General features: G+C 45.8%; 1 protein-coding gene across 1 annotated transcript in view; it reads left to right on the top strand.

The window, feature by feature from the left end:
* Positions 1-24,480, top strand: part of LOC138284363 (mucin-2-like) — a 1,502,605-nt gene that overhangs the window by 1,214,658 nt on the left and 263,467 nt on the right. Inside the window, exon 37 of the mRNA XM_069223056.1 lies at positions 15,537-15,665. Within this exon, the coding sequence (XP_069079157.1) occupies positions 15,537-15,665 (129 nt within the window). The remainder of the gene's footprint in view (positions 1-15,536; positions 15,666-24,480) is intronic.

Below are 24,480 nucleotides of genomic sequence, written 5' to 3' on the forward strand. Positions count from 1 at the left end.
CGTCCTTACCAGGTCAATGAGCTCCGCACTGAGGGCAGCAGGGGCAACAGGGGCAGGGGCTGAGGTGCCTGGGGCGAAGGAGACGCGCGCCTTCCTGGGCGAACCGGCACGGAGCGAAGACTGAGGGGCTGCTGGGAGGGCGGGGCTGGTGGGCTGGGTGGCGGCTGTACCTGTAGAGGCGGGGGGCACGGATGTTGCCGCCACCCCTAGGGAGCTCCCATCCGAGGACGTGTCCCTTTCGCTGCTCTCACCAGCGGTCCCCGTCGTGGTGCTCCCCTCGCCCTCCGGATCACTGGTGCCCTCGGTGTCTGTTCCTGGGCCCACCGGGGCCTTGTGTCCTGCAGCTCCCTCGTGCTCCGATGCCAAATCTCCTCCGGCTGATGATGCTAATGCACACATGCACAAGAAGATGAAGAGAAAGGGTGGGGGGAGAAAAAAGAAGACCAGGTTGAGTGCATGCAATGTCAACACCGTTGGCGGAGAGGACAGACACAGGTGCCTAATGCACTAAGCCGCGCATTCGGGGTACACTACTCAGTACTACTGACTAAGACAACAGGCCAAGAGACGTCAAACGCGCACATGGGAGATGCTGGACCTTCAATGGCTGTACTTGTCACCCTACCGAGGTGGGGGCCGGGGGCACAGGGCCATGCCTAAGGGAGAGGACTACACTACAGAAAGCGCCCTGGCCTAATGTCACCCACAGCCCTCCTCCCCACCCAGACGCCTCCACTGCGCAGAAAGATAGGAGAATGTGCTGATACTCACCCCCTTGTGTCTGCTGTGATGTCTTAAAGCGCCCATCCAATTCAGGGTAGGCCACCGCCAGGATCCGGGACATCAGGGGGGTCATGGTGCGACTGGCACCCCTCCTAGGTTGGGAGGCCATCCCCAGCAGTGTTTCTGCAGTCTTCCTTGTTCCGCGGCGGATGTCCTCCCACCTCTTGCGGCAGTGGGTGCCCCGTCTGTTGTGGACCCCCAAGTTCCGGACTTCCTTGGCGATGGCACGCCAAATCTCGATCTTCTGATGGGCGCTGACCTATTTGACATGTACAGGGTGGAAAGGAGGAAATCATCAATGACCTGCATGTTAGATGTAATTGGCCCCCCCCACCCACTTTGCCATATGGCACATGCTCTCATCTGTCGGGCGTTGCACTCCTCATTCGCCCCCCACCCCACAAACTTACATCCACCCCAATCCACACAGGCATAGCCCATTCCATGTGCCCCCGGTGTACTCACTTGTTGGTCTGGAGGACCGTAGAGTAGCGCATACTGGGGGAGGACCCCATCCACGAGCTTCTCCAACTCTTCAGACGTGAAGGCAGGGGCCCTTTCCCCAGTCGCAGCAGCCATTGTATCTTCCAGACCGAGGTCACAGCAGCACTTGCAGTATAGGTCCTCTCCTGTGGATGATCAGGTCTCGAGTGATTAAGCAGATAGAAAATGGCGGTCACGCCCGCGGCGGTGCGTACCGCGGCGGTGCGTACCGCGACCGCCGGCGCACTTCGTAATTGGCTCCTGAAACCCATAGGCTTCAATGTTAACCAATGCGGCTTTGCGCCGCGGTCTTCGACCGCCTACCGCCACGGTGTGCCCCACCAGCGCATTGACCTCACATCCCACTGTCCCACTTCACAGGTCAGGCAGCCGCCATTTCAAGGGCCTACATGGCTTAATTTTGACTGCGACACACAGGCCTAGGCCTTGCATTGCCACACATACACGCCTTTCAACCCATTGCCATTCTTTAACTGTGCAAGCTGTCTGTACGTACCTGTGGTTTGGCTGACTCTGTGCTCCATGTTGTCCTTCCTAGGCACCGTCTGCTGGGACTTGCGATGAGAAGGAGGAATCCTCGCGTGTACCGACCGCTGGTGGACCTGTCGACAATGGAAGAACGCCATATAATACTTCGATACAGACTTGACCGTGCCACTATCCATGAACTGTGTGCCCAGCTGGAGCCAGCCCTGATGTCCCCCATCCGCCAACCCACAGGGATTCCCCCTCTGGTGCAGGTTTTGTCAGTCCTCCATTTTTTGGCCAGTGGGTCATTCCAGACCACAGTGGCCATGTCATCTGGAATGTCTCAGCCTATGTTTTCTAAGATTTTGAGTGTTGTCTGCCCTGATGAAACTCATGCGGAGCTACATCATTTTCCCCGAGGAGGGTGACTTGCCTACAGTGAAGGGTGATTTGTATGCCCTTGGACATATCCCCAACATCATTGGTGCCATTGATGGGACCCATGTGGCTTTGGTACCCCCAAAAGACGATGAGCAGGTGTACCGAAACAGAAAAAATTATCATTCGATGAATGTCCAGGTGGTCTGTTTGGCTGACCAGTACATCTCCCATGTAAATGCCAAGTTCCCAGGGTCAGTGCATGACGCGTATGTGATGCGAAATAGCAGCATCCCCTATGTGATGGAGCAGCTACAGAGACAACGTGTGTGGCTAATAGGTGACTCTGGTTACCCCAACCTGCCGTGGCTACTGACCCCAGTGAGGAATCCCCGGACAAGGGCAGAGGAACGCTACAATGAGGCCCATGGGCGTACTAGGAGGGTGATTGAGCGAACCTTTGGCCTCCTGAAGGCCAGGTTTAGGTGCCTGCATATGACAGGTGGATCCCTAATGTACTCACCAAAGAAGGTGTGCCATATCATCGTGGCGTGCTGTATGCTTCACAACCTGGCTTTGCGACGCCAGGTGCCTTTCCTGCAGGAGGATGGTCCAGATGGTGGTGTTGTAGAAGCCGTGGAGCCTGTGGAGAGTGAAGAGGAGGAAGACTCAGAGGACGACACAGACAATAGGGACAGAGTGATACAACAGTATTTCCAGTAACACCCAGGTAAGAATCACCCACGCCATTTCCCAATTGCTTCTAGCCTCCTGCATCTGTACTTTCTGTAGTCCCCACCAGATATTTTTGGGTAATTTTTGATTTTCCCTTCCCTTCTCAGTGCTGTATGACGCAGTGCCTGACTTCTGCTTGGTTTGCCCATGAACTACAACGTATTGACATTGGTATGTTGTCATCACTAATTGACAGAACAGATATAGAACAGTAATATGTAATACATTTGCTAATAATACAGCATGACTCCAAACTGATTTGTGTGCAATATGTGATTTATTTACAGGGCTAGATATTGGTACATGTGATTATAAGGGTGATGGGTGGGGGTGGAGTAATGTCCATGGCAGAGTCCAGTTCTCAGTCTCACAGGTGCATTGTCCTTTTGCCTGTGGAAGGATGGAGCAGAGGCAGTTCATGGTTGGACAGGGTGGCAATGTGGGACAGTGGGAAGAGTTCAGGGGTATGTCCTGCTGGCGGGGGTCTTGACATCCTACTCTCTTTTTTTTGGATCTCAGGCTCCTCTTACGGGGTGGTTGTTCTTCAGCAGGAGGTGGGGTTCTGGTGGCCTGCCGTGGTGTTGGGGCCTCCTGTCCACTAGCGCCGGCGGAGGTGGTAGGCTGTTCCTGGTCCGGGCTAGTGACAGGGGCCCTGTGTGGTGCCACATGGTCCCGCAACGCGTCTTCTATCCTGTTGAGGGCCAGGACGATGGTCCCCATTGCGGTCCCGATGATTCTCAGCTCCTCCCTGAACCCCATGTAGCGTTCCTCCTGCTGTGCCTGGATCTCCGTGAACCTGGCCAGTACCGTCGCCATCGTCTCTTGGGAGTGGTAGTAGGCCCCCATGATGGTGGTGAGGGCCTCTTGGAGAGTGGGTTCCCTGGGCCTCTCCTCCCCCCCTGTCGCACAGCAGCCCTCCGAGCTGCCCGGTTTCCCCCGGCCTCTGTCCCCTGGACGGTGTGCCCGCTACCACTGCCCCCAGGTCCCTGTTGTTGTTGGGGTGTTGGGTTAGCCTGGGTGCCCTGTAGTGGCAGACACACCGCTGATTGAGCTGTCCTAGAGACAGAGGCATGGGCCCGCTGGGTGGGAGCTGTGCTGGTGTTGGCAGAGGGGGTCGGGTCTGGTGTGGCCTGTGGCTGCCTGAGGGAAACCGACTGCCCAGAGGTCCCCGATGGTCCGGGCTGGTCATCAGGTTCACTGTCGACAGAGCTGCTATCCTCAGTGTGGGCCTGTTCCGGTGGTGGGATGGACACTTCTGGACCCTCCTGGCTGGTGTGTTGTCGTTCGGGTCCTGCATGGGGTAAGAGAGTTTGGTTATTGTTTCTGTGTGTGCAATAGCGTGCGTGTTATGGGTGCCCTTGTCCCCCAGTGCAGGCATTCCCTTGAGGGAGGTGTTGTGAGGGTAGTTAGTGGGGGTGCGGGGGTTAGTGCAGTGGTCATGCTTAGGTGATGGGTGCCCATGATTTGTGTTGGCATGCAGGAGTTGGTGTTGGGATGGGTGGGTTGTGCTGGTGAGACATTGTCAGGGAGGATGTGTGCTGGGGGGTTGGGGGTGAGGGTGGGGGTGTGGGTTGGCATGCTGGTGGGGTGGGGGGGATATAGTAGTTGAGATGGGACTTACCAGAGTCCATTCCTCCGGCTACTCCAGCGAGGCCCTGAGGATGCAGGATGGTCAAGACCTCTTGCTCCCACAATGTAAATTCGGGAGGGGTGGGTGGGGGTCCGCCGCCAGTCTTCTGGACCGCGATGTTGTGCCTGGAGACCATCGTTCGGACCTTCCCCCGTAGGTCGTTCCATCTTTTGCGGATGTCCTCCCTATTCCTGGGATGCTGTCCCACCGCGTTGACCCTGTCCACGATCCGCTGCCATAGCTCCGCCTTCCTGGCTATACTGGTGTGCTGCACCTGCGAGCCGAAGAGCTGGGGTTCCACTCTTAGGATTTCCTCCACCATGACCCGGAGTTCTTGGTCCGAAAAGCGTGGGTGCCTTTGGGGTGCCATGGGGTGGTGTGGGTGAGGTGTGGGGTGGTGTATGTGATGAGGAGTATGTTGGTGAGTGGTGCTTTGTGCTACTATGTGGTGTGTGTGATGGTGTAGTGTGCCTCAGTGTGTCTTGCTATGGATTGTCTGCTGTGTCTCTCTCTCCTTCTCTCAGTAATTATGGTCGCAGGGGTTTGTGGGTGATGTGGGTGTGTGTTTTATAGTTGGTTGATTGTGTGGGAGTGGTGTGTGTATGTGTATCAGGTGTGTGTATTTCAAATTGTCCAATGTGGCTGTGTTTTGGTGATGTGTGTGTATTCTGACCGCGGCGGTGTGTAGCGCCAATGGAATACCGCGTTTGAATGACCGCGTGTGGATTCGTGGGTCGTAATGGCATGGGCGTATTTCTGTTGGCGTGACGGTGGAGGTTTGGTCATCTCCAGTTTATCGCTGCCCGCAGATGTGGCGGGCTGCAGTGGAGGACGGATTTTTGGAGGTTTGGCCGTTGTGGGTCAGAATGACCGTGGCGGTTGACCGCGGCCGCGGCGGTGTTATGGCGGTCTTATGACCGGCGGTAAGGGCATTTTACCGCCGAGGTCAGAATGACCCCCTATATCTACCCCTGTTAAATAAAAAATTATAATTTTTATAAAATTAGTTGGCATCCACATATATATCAAACATGTACAATCATATCTCTTCGATCAATCTTTTTGGTGCTTTGATCATTCGACCCAATCTGGTTACTGGAAGCTGGAAGCTGTCATCTTCAGTGTCAGAGATTGCTAGAGATGGTGAAGAGGTAGCAGCAGTCACTGAGTTTTCAGGGTCAGCCTTTCTTTCACCATTTTGAGTTGTAGACTGATGAGTGGCAGGCCTAAAGTAAGAAGAGTATCTGGTAACAGACTTCCTGGGGCACTGGGCAGTCACCATGTGCCCCTTAGTAGGCACCACAGGTTCAGCATCATATGGAGCATCAGATTTTCTTTTGCACATCTGTTGGGCGATCACCAGATCACCTCTTGTAAACGTGATGCCCTTTGCATGTTGCCTCTTGCCTGCGTAAGATTGAATTTTCTGCTTGTTAACCAAGTCCCTTGAGCGAATCATATTTTCACTTTTGTCTTTCTTGGTGGTCCTTTGAGGTAACTTAGTTGTCATTGCTCTACCCAACATCTAAATCCCAGGACTTTTGTCTGTGGTCAAGTGGGGTATTGAACGGTAAGCTCTCAGAGTAGAATTTAGGCCTGTTTTGAAACTGAGCCCCTCAAGAGTTGCCCTCTGTACTGCTTTCTTTAGCTCACTAATATTATTGCAAGTGATGTCTGCTGTTTCTCATATGTAAGGACTTATTATGATCTAAAAGGAACTTTTTTATGGATGTTGTATGGTGTTGAAAAACGTAAACACAATGTTGCTCTGCAAAATGTCTGTAATAGAGTCCTCATTAAAAATAAACTAAAGGAAAATAGTATCTAAAACATTCTGTGTACAGTTATACAAGGGCATTAAATATGGACGGTGTGGATAATACAGCCCAATATATCAGGGAACCCCTGAAAGGCTGAGACACTAGGCCAGAGCTCACTATTCCCCTTCCTTAAACGTCTCTGCCTAGGACTGTTTTTTTCCTACTTAGGGCTCTTCAGCCAGGTATAGCTTGGTTCCAGTGGCACAGTTTGCCTAGGACCTTCGTCTGGGCATACCCGGCACACTTAGGGCTGCAAATATTTAAAGAAACAACGTGATGGATGGAATGCTTGAATTAATCTCAGCCACTGGAAATCACTCAGGGTAACATCCAAATACATGAATTTTTGCTCACCATGCCACCTTAGTTTGGACCCAGCCATATGCAAACCAGTGTTGATTCTGCTCCTCATAGGAACAGTCCAGCCCGAACTGCTGGGTCAGGTCCTCCCCAAATCAGAACACAAGCAACCTAGGACTGGTTTGGCCCTAGTTAAACCAGATATAGCTTGGGTTCAGTGGCACAGTGAGCCCAGGACCTACATCTGGGCATACCCGGAGCACATAGGGTGACAAAAAACAAAAACAACAAGGTGATAAATGGAATGCTTGAATTAATGTCAGTCACTGGGCATTGCTCAGAGCCACATTCCAATTCAACAATATTTTGCCCACCATGTCACCTGAGTTTGGACCTAGCCATATGCAAATCAGTTCTGAACCTGCTCCCTGTAGGAACAGTGCAGCACGAACTGCCCGGCCAGGTCCTCCCTGAACCAGAACAGAAGCCAACTAAGACCGGTTTTGCCCTAGTTAGGGCTCTTCCACCAGGTATAGCTTGGTTCCAGTGGCACAGTGTGCCTGGGACCTACATCTGGGCATACCCAGTGCACTTAGGGAATTGCAAAACCCACAAGGTGATGGAGGGAATGCTTGAATTAATCTCAGTTACTGGCAATCGCTTGGGGTCACATCACAATCAATCTTTTTATCCCACCCTTGCACCTCAGTTTGGACCCAGCCATATGCAAATCAGTCTTGAACTTGCTGCTCATGGGAATAGTCCAGCCTTAACTGCAAGGCCAGGTCGGAACACAAGCAACCTAGGACCAGTTTCACTCTAGTTCGGGCTCTTCAGCCAGGTATAGCTTGGTTCCAGTGGCACAGTGAAGCCGGGATCCACATCTGAGCATCCGTGGTGCACTTAGGGTGGTAAATGCAAAAACAAGAAGGTGGTGGATGGAATGCTTGAATTAATCTCAGTCACTGACAATCGCTCAGGGCCACATCCCCATCCATAGTTTTTTGCCCTTCATGTACCTCAGTTTGGACCAAGCCAAATGCAAATCAGTCTTGACCCTGCTTCTCTTGGGAACAATCCAGCCGAAATGCCAGACCAGATTCTCCCTGAACCAGAACAGAAGCATCCTAGGACCAGTTTTGCCATCGCTAGGGCTCTTCAGCCAAGTATAGTTTGGTTCCACTGGCACTGTGAGCCCGGGACCCACTTCGGGGCATACCCGTGCACTCAGGGCGGCAAATGCAAAAGCAAGGTGATGGATGGAATGCTTGAATTAATCTCAGCCACTAGCAACCGATCAGGCTGCACCCCAATCCATTGATTTTCTTGCCCTCCATACCACCTCAGTTTGGGCCCAGCCATATGAAAACCAGTCTTGATCCTGCTCCTCATGGGAGTTGTCCCACCCAAAGTGCCAGGCCAGGTCCTTCCTGAACCAGAACACAAGCAACCTACGACTGGTTTCACCACAGTTAGGGCTCTTCAGCCAGGTATAGCTTGGTTCCACTAGCACTGTGAGCCCGGGACTCACTTCTTGGATTACCTGGTGTACTAAGGGCAGCAAATACAAAAACAAGATGGAATGGAATGCTTGAATTAACCTCAGCTACTGGCAATCGCTCGGTTCACATCCCAATCCATTGTATTTTTGCCCTCCATGCCACCTCAGTTTCGACCCAGCCATATGCAAATCAGTATTGACCCTGCTCCTCTTGGAAGTAGTCCGACCCAAACTGTCAGGCCAGGTCCTCCCTGAACTGGAACACATGCAACCTAGGACTAGTTTCACTGTAGTTAGGACTCTTCAGCCAGGTATAGCTTGGTTCCAGTGGCACAGTGGGCCCGTGACACATGTCTGGGCATATCCTGTGCACTTAGGGCAGCAAATGTAAACACAACAAGGTGATGGATAGGATGCTTGAATTAATCTCAGCCACTGGCAATCACTCGGAGCTGCATCCCAATCCAAACCTATACTAAGTACTGGACTTCCTAGTCTTAGTGGCTGGAATAGTCAATAGTGTTTAGACCCTTACAACATTATAAGTTCATTATCTGGACATTTATAAGTTGGGCAAAAGCACAATTTTTGGTGAGCTGAAGTGTAACCACCACTTTTTACAAGTACATGTAGAATTAGGGATGGGTCAGCTGATTGTGAAAAGACATAAGACAGGGAGAAATTCAATCAGTTTGAGGAGAATAAGGCAAGGCTGAAGTATTCTGTATAGTAGGGGTGGTGAGAGCTGCCAAATGAATAGGGCTGACGGCAACTAACAGGACTGTGAATCCCAGGAGTGACCATGGTGCAGTTGTGAGGTGGAGCTAGGAGCAGGAGAGTCCAGTGCTGTTTAGCACAGCTCGTTCTCCCACCGCATGGGACACCAGCTAATGGAACTGCGAGCCCCAAGAGTGATCACGGTGCAATTGTGAGGAAAGACCAGGAGGGTCCAGTACTATTTAGTGCAGCTTACTCTCCCACTATGCAGAACACCAGCAAATAGGGCTGCGAATCCTTGGAGTGACCAGAGTACAGTGTGAGGAGGCACCATGAGCAGGACGGCCCAGTGCTATTTAGGGCAGCTCATTCCCCCACCGTATGGGATGCTAGGAATAGGACTGCAAGTCACAGGAGTGACTACGGCGCATTTGTGGGGAGGGTCCAGGAGCTGGAGGGCCAAACACTATTTAGCGCAGCTCACTCTCCTGCCATGTGAGACTCTCCTGGGCCAAACCTGGGCCAAGGGAAGGCCTGTCTGTGCCCGTCCGTGCCCAACAGATTGTACCAAGCCCACTTTCTAATGTCCCTAATTTAACTCCTTGTTATATGCCTTACTGTTCCAGATGGGAAAGCTTCAGTTACTGCCAGTGAGGATTCCGCTCTTCAGAAAGACTTGAATCCTTACAAATCTTGGCAGGGTGGGTGTAGCATCTTTTCCTTTTTTTCTTCAGCTGAAGGGACACTGAATGATGACATTTCTAATGTAGAGGAAGACCTAATCCTACAGGGGTGGGCTGATGATATTCCCACTTCTTCTCTGTGTGTGGTACCTCAAACACAGTGCATTTTTCTCCTCTGTACCACCCTACAGACTGGGTTAACTAACATACCATCAAAGTACGGAACCTTGGGAGGCAATACAAATGTTGTACATGTGCAAGCTTCAGTGCACCAGCCTATCGCTGGAGGAATCCCTCCCTTGAAGGACCTGAGATTAGTTGCAGATCTCTAAAAAGGAAAAAGGTAGTAGCCTGCCTCAAAAGACAACTCTTCTTCAAACGCACAGGCTAAGGAGGCTTTTTCTGCCAGATCACTTGAGTCTTTTGTCAATAACTCAATCCAGGATTGTGTGGATAACCTTTATGCTAAATTGGAATCACTCATTAAGGGGCTTTTTCCTTCATTTGCGCTTTGTTTTGGAAATATTAAACTGGCCATCAAAGACTATAAAGAGGGCCTATCCCAGCCTATTCAACTTCATCCAGGTGCGCCGACTTTATCCCTGGTCTTCCCGGAGGATATTCCCAGAGCTACCAACACTTTTAGATCTTCAGGCCAGGAGCTGCCCTCAGATAGAAACAAGGGGAGGTTGTCTAGGGAGATTGCTTGTCCAGATAATTTGCCCACAACCCTTGCCCCGGCCCTCTTAGCCCCAAATTGGATTGTTCACCAGTCCTGAATAGAGAGGTTGTTATTGATCTTCCACCCGTAGCAACTCCTTATGTGGTGGTCCTTAATAATGTGCCGCCTTTGAAAGATCATATGACTGAATCCTATGTCCAACTGAAGAATAGGTGACTTACTGGATTGGTTTGTACTATAAGTTGGTTCCCCACATTGGTATGGTGAGAAGAGTGAGCTGTAAAGATGTGAAAACCTTTGAAGTGGACGGTGTGGTGATTAACTTCATCCAGTCTACTAAAACAGCAAGAGTATTGGCCCCCACCAGCTCCTTTAGAGCTGGCAAACCCTCCATAATTCAGGCTCTTCCTCTGGGCTTTTTCTACAGGCCAGAGGTTATCTGCCCTGCTCCTTGGATAAAAGTGGGACATCAGGGCCATGCCTCTCTTACAAAGTCTTCTGTGTCTACGTCCCTGGTGACCACCAACTGATATGACCCTTTGAGTTCTTTGGATTCTTGCGATTGACTTTAGCAGTCTGTTTTACAGCCTAACTCCATTATGTTCCTCCCTGACTGTTGCTCTGATGGCCCTGGTGTGTGTAGTTATAATAATCTTAATTTGATAAACTGGAACATTGCTTTCAAATTTAATGATTTGAACTGGTATTCATTTATCAGGAAGTTTCATGTGATTAATTTACAAGAAACGTGGAAGATCGCAAACCGCTTCTTTGTGGAGGGATATAAAACGTTTCACTCCGGCAGGTGATTCCGTGACAGGCATGGCTAACCGGGGGGGGGCTTAGTGATTTTTGTTTCTTTAAAGGTTGGGGGCTGGTTAAAGAAGTGCATTCTGGACCACCTATCCTACAAACCATAGGATTAATTTTGTCTGGCTTTTCTGCATTACACCTTTTGCGCTTCTAAAACACAAACTCATGGCCCCAAAATTCCTCTAACTTACATACCCTGGGTTCCTTTATACATTTTCTTACAAAAGGTGTGGTTTGACTAACTTAGTTCTTGCAGGAGATTTCAATACACATTTATGTGAGAGCGCCTTTGACACTACAAACCTTCCAACTGTAGGATTCATTAAGGACTACATACGGAACATACAGACTGAGTTAAATTGCATAATAAATGATAATAATTTAGTCTTCTCTCTGGATAAGATGGTTATCTCTTTGTTACCGCAAGTACTTCCCATTTTAACTGGTAGGGGTTGCTCCTTAATTATAGATTTTATTTTTGTTTCAGTTTTCATTTTTCTGATGATAGCAAATGTTAATATATCACACAGTGTTTTTAGTGATCAAAATCCAGTTTCCCTTACCTTGAGTTGGCCGTGCCCCAGTTGTGTGCAGGATTTTCTATTTGTCTAGATTTTCAAGCTATTGATCAGGTGATTTTAGCAACCTTTGAGAACATTTCCAATAAGGTAGCATTGCTCTTGCACCTCGATGTTGATAACTCTGCTCCACCCGTCGTAAATGGTTCATTTCTAGCTGCTCCAAGACCTTACAGAATGTAAAGTGTGCCTTAAAAGCTACTCTTAGAAAAAGAGAGCGCATTGTAACTTGTCGCCAGGTATTGATGTCCAAACCTAAAAGGCCATAAGATACCTTGAGATAGAAAGCATGTGACCTTCGCACCTGGTGCAAGCCAGCACCTTGAAAAGTAGCTCCACCATATGCCAAATTATCAACAAACCGTGTTTCGCACAGGTCAAGGATACTGCTTTATGTCACCACATCACTGCTGATCAATGGGTTACTCATTTTGAAGGCATTTATTATTATTTGTCTTCTGTGAAGGAGGGTGGGCTAGGGCTTCTCATTACAGAGAGGCTGAACTTGGAAGTTACTTTAGAGGAAATTACCCAGGGGATATTAGGTCTTACTAGGAACAAGGTACCCCCAGATTTGTACATCAGTGATGTTGACCCAGATTGTAAATGCGTCGTTCCAGGAAGGACCCCCATCCACTTGGTCCACCTCAGTCAATCAATCAATCATTCAATCAATATTTGTAGAGCGCAACACTGTCACCCATAGAGGGGCATGTTGTTTTAGGTCTTGGCGGAGATGAAGGAGAAGAAACGGCCACCTCTGTGACTGTGACAGATGTGGGGGATGTGGGTGAGGGTTAGGGAGGTGGAGCGCAGGTGTCTGCTGGGTTGATGGAAGTTCAGTCTGTGGTTGATGTAAGCGGATCCTTGATCGTGTAAGGCTTTGAAGGCATGCGTGAGGATTTCTAACTGACATCTCTTCTGGATGGGGAGCCAGTGGAGGTTTCTGAGCTTGGGAGGTATGTGTGTTCATTTGAGGAGGTCCAGGATGAGACTGGCTGCAGCGTTCTGTATGTTCTGGAGTTGGGTGGAGATTCCGCAGTAGAGTGTGTTGCCGTAGTCGAGGTCTGAAGATTCTGCAGAACATGTGGAGGGTGTGGAAGCAGGAGGAGGCAACCTCGTTGAGTTGTCCTTCAAGGTAAGTTGACTGTTGAAGATGTTTCTGAGGGTGAGTGTGTGGTCTGTTGGAGAGGATGTGTGTCTGAGCTCGGATGGCCACCAGCTGTTGTCCCTTAAGTATGTGTCCCCCCCCCCCAAAGATCAGTAATAGCCCCATCTTTAAAAAGGGGGATAAAGATAACCCACAATGTTACAGACCCATATCAGTCATTGACCTAGTTGTAAATGTCCTAGGGTGAGTGTTACTGGAAAGATTATCTTGTTGGGCAGAGGAGAATAACATAATTTCAGAATTGCAATATGGTTTCAGACCGGGGAAGTCCACCGTTGACCACTGTATAGGTCATCAATAAATACACAGTAGCCCATTCAGAATAAGTCCACTTGGCTTTTATGGACCTTATTTCGTCTTTTAACTGAGTAAATCAGGATACATTGTGGTATGTCCTTCTTGGGATTGGGTAGATCCTAACATTGTCTATTTTTTGTGGAACCTTCATGATAATACCTCAGCATCAGTTAGAGATACTAATGAATACTTTTAAAATAGGCGGGGGTGTATATTGCCCCTTTTTTATTCTTCCTTTCTATTAATGGGCTTGAACAGCCTCTGGTGGTGGCTAAGGCCGATTACCCATATATAGGTCCTCATCCACTACCAGTTTTATTCTATGCAGATGATGCGATTTAGATGGCAAGGACTGCTAGAGGTCTACAAATCCTCTTGAACACTTTGGCTGACTATATGAATAAGCTTGACCTGACAGTTAATTTTCCTTTGTGATGGTGGCGGGTCCTAATTTGACCAGAATGAAAATGTTTAGTGTGTGAAACAACGCTACTTCTAAGGTTAAGGATTTCCCATTTCTGGGCATCTTGTTCGACTCTAAAGTAAACTGGAAATCTTTAATCAGAGCAAAGAGAGAGGAGTTTACTAGGACCATTGCTTCTGTATTTAGCTTCCCTTGGAGTCTGGCAAGGTGCCAGCTTAAGGCCTTAGTTAAGGTCTATTAAGCCCAAGTGTAATGCTATGGTATCATATGGCAGTGAAATTTGGGGCTATGTGGATGCCGACCAACTACAGATTATTGAAAACAAATTTCTCAGGCATTTGTTATGTGCCACCCAAAGTACCACGTTTCTATGTGTTCACGAGGAGTTGGTGTCAATTATTTATGCAATTTCTTAGCTCTTCATCGTATGGTGTGGTGGAGTAGGATGTGGACAAAAGAGGACCTTAGCTTGAACAGATTAATCTTGAGGGAGTGCCCTTAAAATTCCCTGGTTTAACTGTATCAAGGAATCCCTTTAATGCCTGTGGAGAGCTGAGCTATTCCACACCCTGGAGATTATATGTAAATTTGACCGTAGATGGGTTAGAAATCATGTTTTAGAACGGAAAACATTGTGTAGAGAGGAGAAGGAGTTGTTGAAACCGCTGTCCGGGGGTACGTTTTGCTGCCTACGACCCAGGTGATTAAACCTTATTTAGCATATGTGAAAAATACCATGGATCGATTTTTGCTCACCAGGTTTAGACTGTTTACTGCATTTGTCTCCCTCCTCCCCCCGCCCCAGAGAATGTTATGATCTTGTGTCCCTGCGACTGCGACAGTGTGTCTCTGCAGGATACCTTTCATTTTACGACGTTTTGTAGATTTTATATTGAACCCACAAGAGTTTTTATCATCCTGCTAGTCAAAGATAGGGGATCTTTTTAAGTACGACCTGCCCTTATGTTTTTTACAGATGTTATCGGATGAATTTATAATTTTTAATGTTGCATGTTTTTTAAAAGCTATCATCAGACTTCGGAGCTTGTGGAAAACGTAATTGAGTTGTGTACTTTTAATGGAGTTGTGAACTTTTTTAATTGTAATTTCTATCCTTTGTATTGTATGTATGATTTTGTGGTATGCTTTTATGGTGCACAATGTAACCGAATGAAGATATATATTGATATTAAATAGGACTGATTACAAAAAGAATTGCTAAAAGTATAGAATTCGTAATTGTTCAAGGAGGCAAAGCATCTCGCTATGTCCATAGTGAACACCATAACGTGACAGCCTGTTTTGGATCCAGTCACTATGTAGGGGAAACCTCTTTCACTTAGGAATGGCTGATTTATTTTCGCCTTCTTGGCAGTGAAGGGAATTTACCATCCTAACTCTCATTAAGGCCCTGAGCAGTCAAATGTTCTAGCATTGGGTTGTGGAAAACTCTTAACGTCGGATGTAAGCAAATAATGTATTTTTACCTGCCAGGTGAATGTTTACAATACGTTTTTTTTTTTTTTTATAAAAGTAATGGAACGTCAATATTAAAAAAAAAACAAAAAACTATTTGCACCATTGAACTGGTTAGCACCGAGGCTTAGTAGGCTAAAGCGTCCACTCCATGGATATGTATTTGTCCCAAAGCTCACCAGTTGGGTGCACTCAGCCTTTCATCCTTTCAAGTTGGCTAACTGGCTAACTCCGGTATCTATCAGTAGACTGCAAGACATCTGTGGGGGTGAAGATGTGCTCGCCTGCTACGATACCATCTATTGTATAGTTTATATTATTTCAAGCACTCCACTGATTTTGAATTTTCAGAGACTATGGGACCATTTTGTGGTTGAACAAATCGGAGATGGGGAGGTGCAGGGCACGGTTTTGTGATAGTTGATTAAAAGTTGTGTTGTGTAATTAAAGTTACTTCAGAAAATAAATATTTGCCATGGGAGTAAGTGAGAAAAAATGAATAAATACACTTTAATTAACAATTCAGGGAATAATACATTTAGTTTCCAAAATCTGCTTTTATTTGTTTTCATTCAGCCTGGAGTGTTCGTTTACACTGCCTCTGAGGCTTGTTCAATGTGTCATTGTTCCTGGGAACCGGATCGAGGCACCAAGATGCACTCTGTCGTGTGCGAGCCCATAAAATGTAATACAGACTGCCCTCAGGTGAGTGACTCGATCAATTCATTCCGAATGCTTAGTTTTTCTGGTTCATTTGTGACATCCAGGAGCATACGTAATGGGCATCCAAAGGAGTGGAACGAACCTCCTGCAACTTTAGAAGTAAGCATGGAATGGAGAGTTAGTTTCCATCCTTCAGCCACGTCTATACTTTTTCCTGGAATGGTTAGCTAATGAACACACACTGAGCCTAAATTCAAATGTATTGTATTTCAGTCACTCACAAGAATACATAGTCTGGTGGCTAAAACAGGATTGAATACAACTATCTAAACAGTAAATGATGCGTTAATTATCCAACACGGCAGAAGGACCACAGCAGATTACTGACTATATGCTTGGTGGATGATACTTCCCTTTAAGGAATTGGGTTATTGATTGACCCTTGTCAGGGTGAATCACAAAAAGTTACAAAATGAACCTGTGCCTAACCCTCTGGAAGCTTAGCACAAAGCAGTCAGGCTTAATTAACTTAGATGCAATTTGTAAACTATTTATGCAGAACACAAGTGAAAACAAAACACGAGCAATCCCAAACTAATTTGGAAAAAATGAGGTAAATTTGAATAAGTAAAATGATACCAGAACAACAGTAAACTGATCAGTAGAACCAGAGATATTCAGTTTTAAAGCTGTAAGTGAAAATAGTGTATAAAAGCACAAAGCACCAACTGTGGTCATCTGGTCATGCTGGACTGGGAAAAAGTCGCAATTTTAGCCGACTGCGATGGAGCGTGGCCGGGTGCAGGAACAAATTTAGTCCCGCTGAGAGTTGAACCATATGTTCTTGATGCAAGGCTTTACTTCGCACAGTGTTGGTTCTAATCAGGGGGTGCGTGCTGCTGTGATGTGAAGTCCTGCATCGAGTTGCGTCATGCTTTGTTGGTTCCGATCAGGAGCAGTGAGGACTGCTGTGCGAGGTACTGCATGAAGTTGCATCACGCTGTGTCAGTTGCAATGAGGTTGCCGATCAGGATCTGTGAAGGGTTGAGATGTGAGGTCCTGCATCAGGCTGCGTCAGATCAGAGGGAACCCAGAATTAGGCAGGAAGGAGTACACTCTGAGGCCATCCAAGGGCCGAGGGCCTCAGGGGCATCTGTTAGAGACCAGGACTTATTTCAGGCAGAGGCCAACAGCAAGGCTCAGGTAGGTCCAGTTGCAGGTCCAGGCAGACCCAGTGCAACATGTCAGCAGGGTAGTTGCAGGGAGGCCCCTGAAGCTTGTTGTGTCCCTGTAGCTCACACAGGAGGTTAGACAACTGCCCTTGTAGTCTCTCTGCTTTGCCTAGGAAGAAAGCAAACAAATCCAGTCTTCCTTTTCAAGATAGTCCTTCAAGCAGATGGGCAGTCGTTTGGCAGCAAGAGAGTCCTTCTTCTGTAACCTCCACAGGTCCAGGAGTGTTCTGAAGAGTGTCTCCTTGGGGATTCCCTGTCCTATCCCTAAATCTGGAAAGTACTTCCCCTTCCCTGTCAAGGCTCCAACTATCTGGGTTGACAAAAGACAGAGCAGGCCTGGTGTCATATTACTTTGTGTGCAGGAGGCAAAGCACTTTGAAATGCATGTGGGGCTAGGTACAGACCCTTCCACTCATCTTGCCAAGATGGCCCATCCTGTCCAAACCTAAGCCCTCTTTGTGTTACTGTCTGGAAGCAATACACAAACGCCTACCGCCGAGCCATTCACTGTTGTGTGATCAAGGTCACTGGCAGAAAGGCACCAATGGTTAGGACATTAAAATGCCAACTTTTTAAAAGTGGCATTTTCAGAGATGTGACTTAAAATCTGACTTTACAATTTAAGAGGATTTAAAATTACAATTAAATATAGTGTAAACAGCATATCTCTATCTGCTCCTAATACAAAGTTATCACTCATTAAATGTAATAAGGTACTCAGTATTAGTCAATGGGAATACCGAAAAACAACTTTATGAGTTTTTCACTGCCAGGACCTGTAGAACTGAAGTACACATATCCTACTTTTTAAATAAAATGCACGCTGCCCTATGAACCTTTATGGCCTACCTAGGGGTATCTTATGTGCATTAAAAAGAAGACTTAGGCCTGGCAAAAGGTTTAATTTGTCAGGTTGAAATGGCAGTTTGAAACTGCTCTTCAGGCTGCAATGGCCGATCTGAGTCGTGTTTTCAAAGGCTACTTTAGTGGGTGGCACTGAAAGCCCACTAGTAGCAGTTAAATTACTGGCCATTGGTATAGGCAGTGCCATTTACTAGGGACTTGCAAGTAAATTAAATATGCCATTCAGGTGTACTCCAATTTTACCATGTATTGTATAGAGAGCACTTCAGCACTGATTGGCAGTGGTAAGGTGCACAGAGTCCTAATGCCAACAAAAACAAATTCATAAAAACTGGAGGAGTGAAGGCAAACCACTTGGGGGAATACCAGGCCAAGGATGTCAGGTCTAAAACTCTCCATAGTTCTGACTGATGGCTGCTTCCACCCTTAATGTTGGAAAGTCAAGGCTCGAAAAAGGAAGTGAACACCTAGATCCATACTGGAAAAGGGAGGAAGGGTGAGGCATGAGGTTAATTTTCCAAAGCCAAAACCTTTGGGGCCCTGGCAGTTGAGTGTGTAGTGAGAGGAAGTTCTATGAATCCTTGGAAGCAGACGAGCTGTTTTACATCCACTAGACCTCTCCCAGAACTGATTTAGGTAAGCTGGCTAATCCATTTTTTAAATCTTTTGATTGGAATTTGGTCTTTTTTAAAGATTTTCAGGTACAATTTTCAGCTTACATCTTGTTTTGCGAATTCATCATACTTCAGATTGTTTAACGTAAAGTTGCACACAGTTACATCGGACAGTTCAACATGCCCAGGGTAGGATAACTTTCTGGCAAGTAACTGTTGTGCTACCTAGACAGGTTGGCTGTCATGTAACTTCCACATATAAAAATTGATTCACTACCCACAAAGCAATAAACTAAACAAAGCTGTGGTTACCAAAAACACAGTTGCCTACGCTCAACACCTGTGTCAGGAATAAGTGCCAAGAAGCCTGGAGTACTGGTAACTGTGAAGTCCAAGGTGAAGACGAGGAGGACTGGAGATTGAGGCAAGTTACAGGGAATAGTTCATTGATATCCAGAGCCTGGCTTCTCTAAGGATCTGTCAGCCTGGTACAGAAGAGTGAGAGAACCGTTGGAAATAATTGGCCAAATCGTTTGCTGGGTCATAAACTGAGGACCTAGAAAAGTCCTATCTCATTTGTTTGATCCACTTTTAATAAATTGTTGATTGTGGGCTTCCTGTCAGCGGTAATTAAATGAGGTTGCAGTACAATATTTCTCCCTAGAGCTCAAACATTTTTAGAAGGTGGCAATAAAAAGTCAGCACCAATCTTGAAAGGATGCAGCTCTTCAAACAAGCTTCACTTCATTGAGAACTTCTACATCGTACATAGAGAGGGGGGTGGGCAGTGGTGGAAACATAGTTGCACTTCCCAAACCTTATAATAATATGCAAAAAATATTTAAGTCTACAGAGAACTGAGGTGCTGAGCGGTTGAATAAGCTCAAATGCCCAAGAGCGTATGGCGGTGTGCCAGTCAACACTACGTAGAAGTAGTTACAGAAATCGCAGCACTCAAAGGATTCGTACACAAAACAGGCCCTTCAAAGGAGTTAAAAGATAGTAGGTTCCTTTATTCTGAGACATGAGCATAAAGTCGATCCAGTGTTCGTCAGGTCATAGCACAGACATCGGATTCAGAGTAGGAGAACATCCTTGTAGAGGCAGGCCAACATGTGTTTCGTCACAAGGTGACTTTCTCAAGGCTGCAAAGTACATAAACCAATTTTGGTACTACGTTCCTTGTCCTGAATGGCTGGAGGATGATAATAATGCCAAAACCGTGTAGGGGTCAAACATAATACCCACTGTGAACTGAATCAAAGAAGATTGGTGCAGTCCATTACCCATAGTATCAGTGAGAGCAAAGAGATGCGTTGCAAACCACAAAGTAAGAGACATGCAAAGGATGTGAGCAGACACACCTAATAAGTTGGTTAGTAGTTCCAAAAGAACAAATTCTACCCGAACCTGGGTGTACTTCTTTGAAAATATATATATTCTCTTTTAAAGGTGCCCCAACGCCATCATAAGTGCATGTTAGGAATAGGTATATCTCAAAGTACAAACAAGAAGAAACTCTGAAAAATTGCCAAGTATATACACAAAGAAGCAGACGGCATACCTTAGTACAAGTAAGTAGAAGCTGAAAAGTAACTGGCGTCTATCCAAAGTAGACAGGTGCGTCAAAGGGATACGAAAGGAATCTTGTAGGTAGTGATAAAGTGCTAGGAGACCATGTTAAGTCTCCTATCTATGGAAAGATAAAAACGTGTAAAGGGGTTAAAAAAAAAAGACATTTAAAGAAATTAACAGTGAAGAGTCCAAGCGAAGTGATAAGAAAGTGAGGGCGATAAGAGGTAGGTAATTAATATCAGGCATAAGATACCAAAGTGAGACGTGGTATACCTATGTCACCAAAATAGTCAGTCAAATGTGATAATGCATTGCTGCATCATAGTACCATATTTAGGAATACAGCAAGCGAAGAAAAATTGTATAAAGAAAAATATAAATAAATACAGATATGGTAACGTGTTGCCTTGTATGGAAGAACAAATAGTTGGAACAGGGAGGCCTCAAAGGGCAGTTGCCCCATATGAGAGGCATTCCAGCAATTTAAGGGACCCAACACAACGATGCTGGCCAAACAATGTACTGTCAAGGGATATCGATATTGAGCAAGTAAATGGCCAAACAAAAAGAGGAAAAAGGTATTGGGAAAGGAAACCGTAATAAAAGAAAAGCCGCTGTGTTCAGAAGAGGGTACACAGCAATCGAACATCGGTATCTTACCTCGGAAATATGTGCCGAGGGAACTTCAACTGTCTGAGTGTGCAAAACGCTAATGGCTGTGTACGCGGGACATTTAAAACGTCTTATGGGACGTGGTAGGTAGAAAGAGAAAGGGGACAAAACCAAAGTATCAGAAAGCCACGGAATATGGTGGCCATGATGGAGTGTAGAGGAGTGTGTATGAAACAAAAACTGTAGCCTTAATGTGATGAGGTGTAGCATACAAAATGGGCATTATGTAAGTAATCTTATTGTGAGATGGATGAGAGACAAACAAGGGGGAGGAGGGAGAAAGAGAAAATAGGAAGAAGAAAACAGGTAAAGGAAAAGTAAAACAAGGTGAGAATATAACAGGTAACATGTATCTACATAAAAAAAAACATAGGAATGAAGCAAAGGTACAGAGCACCTTGGTGAACACCCAGCCGTGAGTCAACAATTACAAGTGTGGTGTGATATGTTTGAGAATGCCCATAAGCAAAAAGGTGGTTTGTACATGAGAAACTCTACTAATAGATGAAGTGGGCATGAACTATAGATCACACATATAGACAAACTGTACAAACTCTAGCATGCAAGCAAACCATCAATATTGTGGTAGAGATATACACTCAAAAATGTGTAGTGGATATCCATGGAAGAACAGGTGACCTGTATGGGGGTTAATGGAGTATTGAATGGAGAAAACATGGACCATAGTTGCACACGAATACCATAACATGAATCCTACCTAAAACGAAAAGAATGATTTGAATAAGAAAAAGACTGTTTCCTTTGCACAAAGGTGGCAATGTGGTCATAATGAATCGCAGGGATTACATTAATGAAATAGACAGACAACGTAGTGATGACTGTGCATACATTGGACTTAGTGGCAACCCTTTATCTGATATTACTGTTATGATCAGAGACAAACTTACACACTGGAGGGATCACTGTATTATCTCAGACCTAGAATTCAGATATCTGCTTAACAGAACTCCACGTGCACCTTGCATATATATTCTACCAAAGGTACACAAACCTGGCCCATTTCCACTGGGCCTACCTATCATATCTGGGATAGGCTCTCCTACGGAACACATCTCTGAGTTCATAGACATATTTCTTCAACCTATGGTACAAAATCTGCTGTCTTACATTCGGGACACTAAGCATTTACTTTGCCAACTTGAGGATATTGACTGGACACCAGAGTGTTGGTTTGCCACTCTTGATGTTGTTTCCCTTCATACTTGTATCCAACTAGATAAAGGCATTGTAGTACTCACCTCTTTTCTCTCTGACAGGGACGCCACCTTGCTCGATCACACCAATATGTTAATTGAAATGACTCAATTGGTTCTTGATAATAATGTGTTTGTACATAATGACAATTGGTACAGACAAATCTAGGGAGTGGCCATGGGTGCCAAATTCTCTCCATCGTATGCAAATTCATACATGTGCCACTTTGAGAAGCATCATCTATGGACTTCCTGCCCACATGCCCTGACTGACCACATTCTCTATTGGGGGAGATATATAGATGATATTTTCTTAGTATGGACAGGGAGCACCGAACAATTTGAAAAAATGTGTAAGCATCTTAACAGCAATGATTATAAACTGCGCTTTACTCATCACATAGACAATAAAAGTATTGAGTTTCTTGATCTCACTTTGTACCATGTTAAAGACAAGATCCAATCTAAACTATAGAGGAAACCAACTGTCTGTAACGCACTATTACATGCGGACAGTGCGCACCCATCCTCACAGATTAAAGTTATTCCACTAGGGGAAATGACCTGAGTACGTCGAAACTGCAGTGAAGAACACATATGTATGCAGGAATTGAAAGTAGTCGATCAACGATTTCTACAAAGAGGTTACTCTAAAAACACTACATCCAAAGCGTTAACAAAAATTCTCAGTACACCTCGCACATCTCTTCTTACTCAGGGGGGTGGTCAAACGCCCCAAAGACAGATCCATCAACATGATCACTGCATTCAACCAACAGAGCTATGCAGTACATCGCATTTTCAAACACCATTGGCATCTATTACTACTTGACAAACCACTACACAAATGGATTGGCAATAGACCCCAGATTACTTATAGCCATGGGTAGACGCTAAGAAACCAACTTTGTCCCAGCTACATTAGGGCATGCGCACATGGACGCCCTCCAACTGGCTACCGCCCCAGCCCTGTGTTTTTTTCAAATGTTCATGTTGCACTGTCAGCCATTTTGCTTTGGACAAATTAAATATGTTCTCATATAATTCCACACACATATGAAATATGACAGTTTATTAACTGCAACAGTAAGTTCACAGTTTACTGCATTGTTTGTGGACTAATCTATGTGGGGAGTACCATGCGCCCTCTTAAAGAGCCTATTCAAGAGCACATCAGAGCTATTAGAAATAATCACTCTAACTACCCTTTGGCTGTTCACTACAACCTGGTGCACACCAAATCTGAAGTCTTGGGGATCAGATTTCATGGTATTACACGCATCACCAAAGACTGTAGAGAGGGTGACCTGGTCTCTACACTTAGAAAATGTGAAGCCAAATGGATTTTAAAACTCCGTGCGGTAGATCTGGGGCTGAATATCGACAGGGAACTACATGTTTTTCTCTAATTATATTCAGTCGATGATTTGGTGGTTTGAGCTTTAATTGTTTATATATGAGATTGTATACACCTAGTTCTGAGGCGGATAACTATCCACACACCAGATGTTTTCATTTGTATGATACCGAGTCCATTTTGTATGTTAATGTAGTTTATAATTTTCTTGAACAGGCCTTTTTCTTATTTAAATCATTCTTTTCATTTTAGGTAGTATTCAATGTTATGGTATTCTTGTGTAACTATTGTCCATGTTTTCTCCATTCAATACTCGATTAACCCCCATACACGTCACCTGTTCTTCCATGGAGATCCACTACAAATTTTATGAGAGGATATCTCTACCACAATATTGCTGGTTTGATTACATGCTAGAGTTTGTACATTTTGTCTATATGTGTGATCTATAGTTGATGCACAATTCATCTTTTAGTAGAGTTTCTCATATACAAACCACCTTTTTGCTTATGGCCATTCTCAAACATATCACACCACACTTGTAATTATTGCATCACGGCTGGGTGTTCCCCAAGATGCCCTGTACCTTTGCTTCATTCCTATGTTTTTTTTTTATGTAGATGCACGTTACCTGTTATATTCTCACCTTGGTTTACTTTTTCTTTACCTGTTTCCTTCTGTCTATTTTCTCTCTCCCCCACTTCCCCCTTTTTTGTCCCCCATCCATCTCACAATAAGATTACTTACATAATACCCATCACGTATGCTATACCTCATCACATTAAGGCTACCGGTTTTGTTTTATACACACTCCTCCACACTCCATCATGGCCGACATATTCTGCGGCTTTCCGATACTTTGGTTTTGTCCCCTTTCTCTTTCTACCTACCACGTCCCATAAGACGTTTTAAATGTCCCACGTACATGGCCTTTAGCGTTTCGCACGCTCAGACACTTGAAGTTCCCTCGGCACATACTTCCAAGGTAGGATCCCGATGTTCGATTGCTGTGTACCCTCTTCTGAACACGGTGGCTTTTTTTTTTATTACTGTTTCCTTTCCCAATACCTTTTTCCTCTTTTTGTTTGGCCATTTACCTGCTCAATATCGATATCTCTTGACAGTACACTGTTTGGCCAGCCTCGTTGTGCTGGGTCCTGTAAATTGCTGGAATGCCTCTCATATGGGGCAACTGCCCTTCAAGACCTCCCTGTTCCAACTATTTGTTCTTCCATACGAGGCAACACGTTACCATATCCGTATTTATTTATATTTTTCTTTATACAATTTTTCTACGCTAACTGTATTCCTAATTATGGTACTATGATG

This window comes from Pleurodeles waltl, chromosome 3_1 (genome assembly GCF_031143425.1).
Source record: "Pleurodeles waltl isolate 20211129_DDA chromosome 3_1, aPleWal1.hap1.20221129, whole genome shotgun sequence".
NCBI classification, from domain to species: Eukaryota; Metazoa; Chordata; class Amphibia; order Caudata; family Salamandridae; genus Pleurodeles; species Pleurodeles waltl.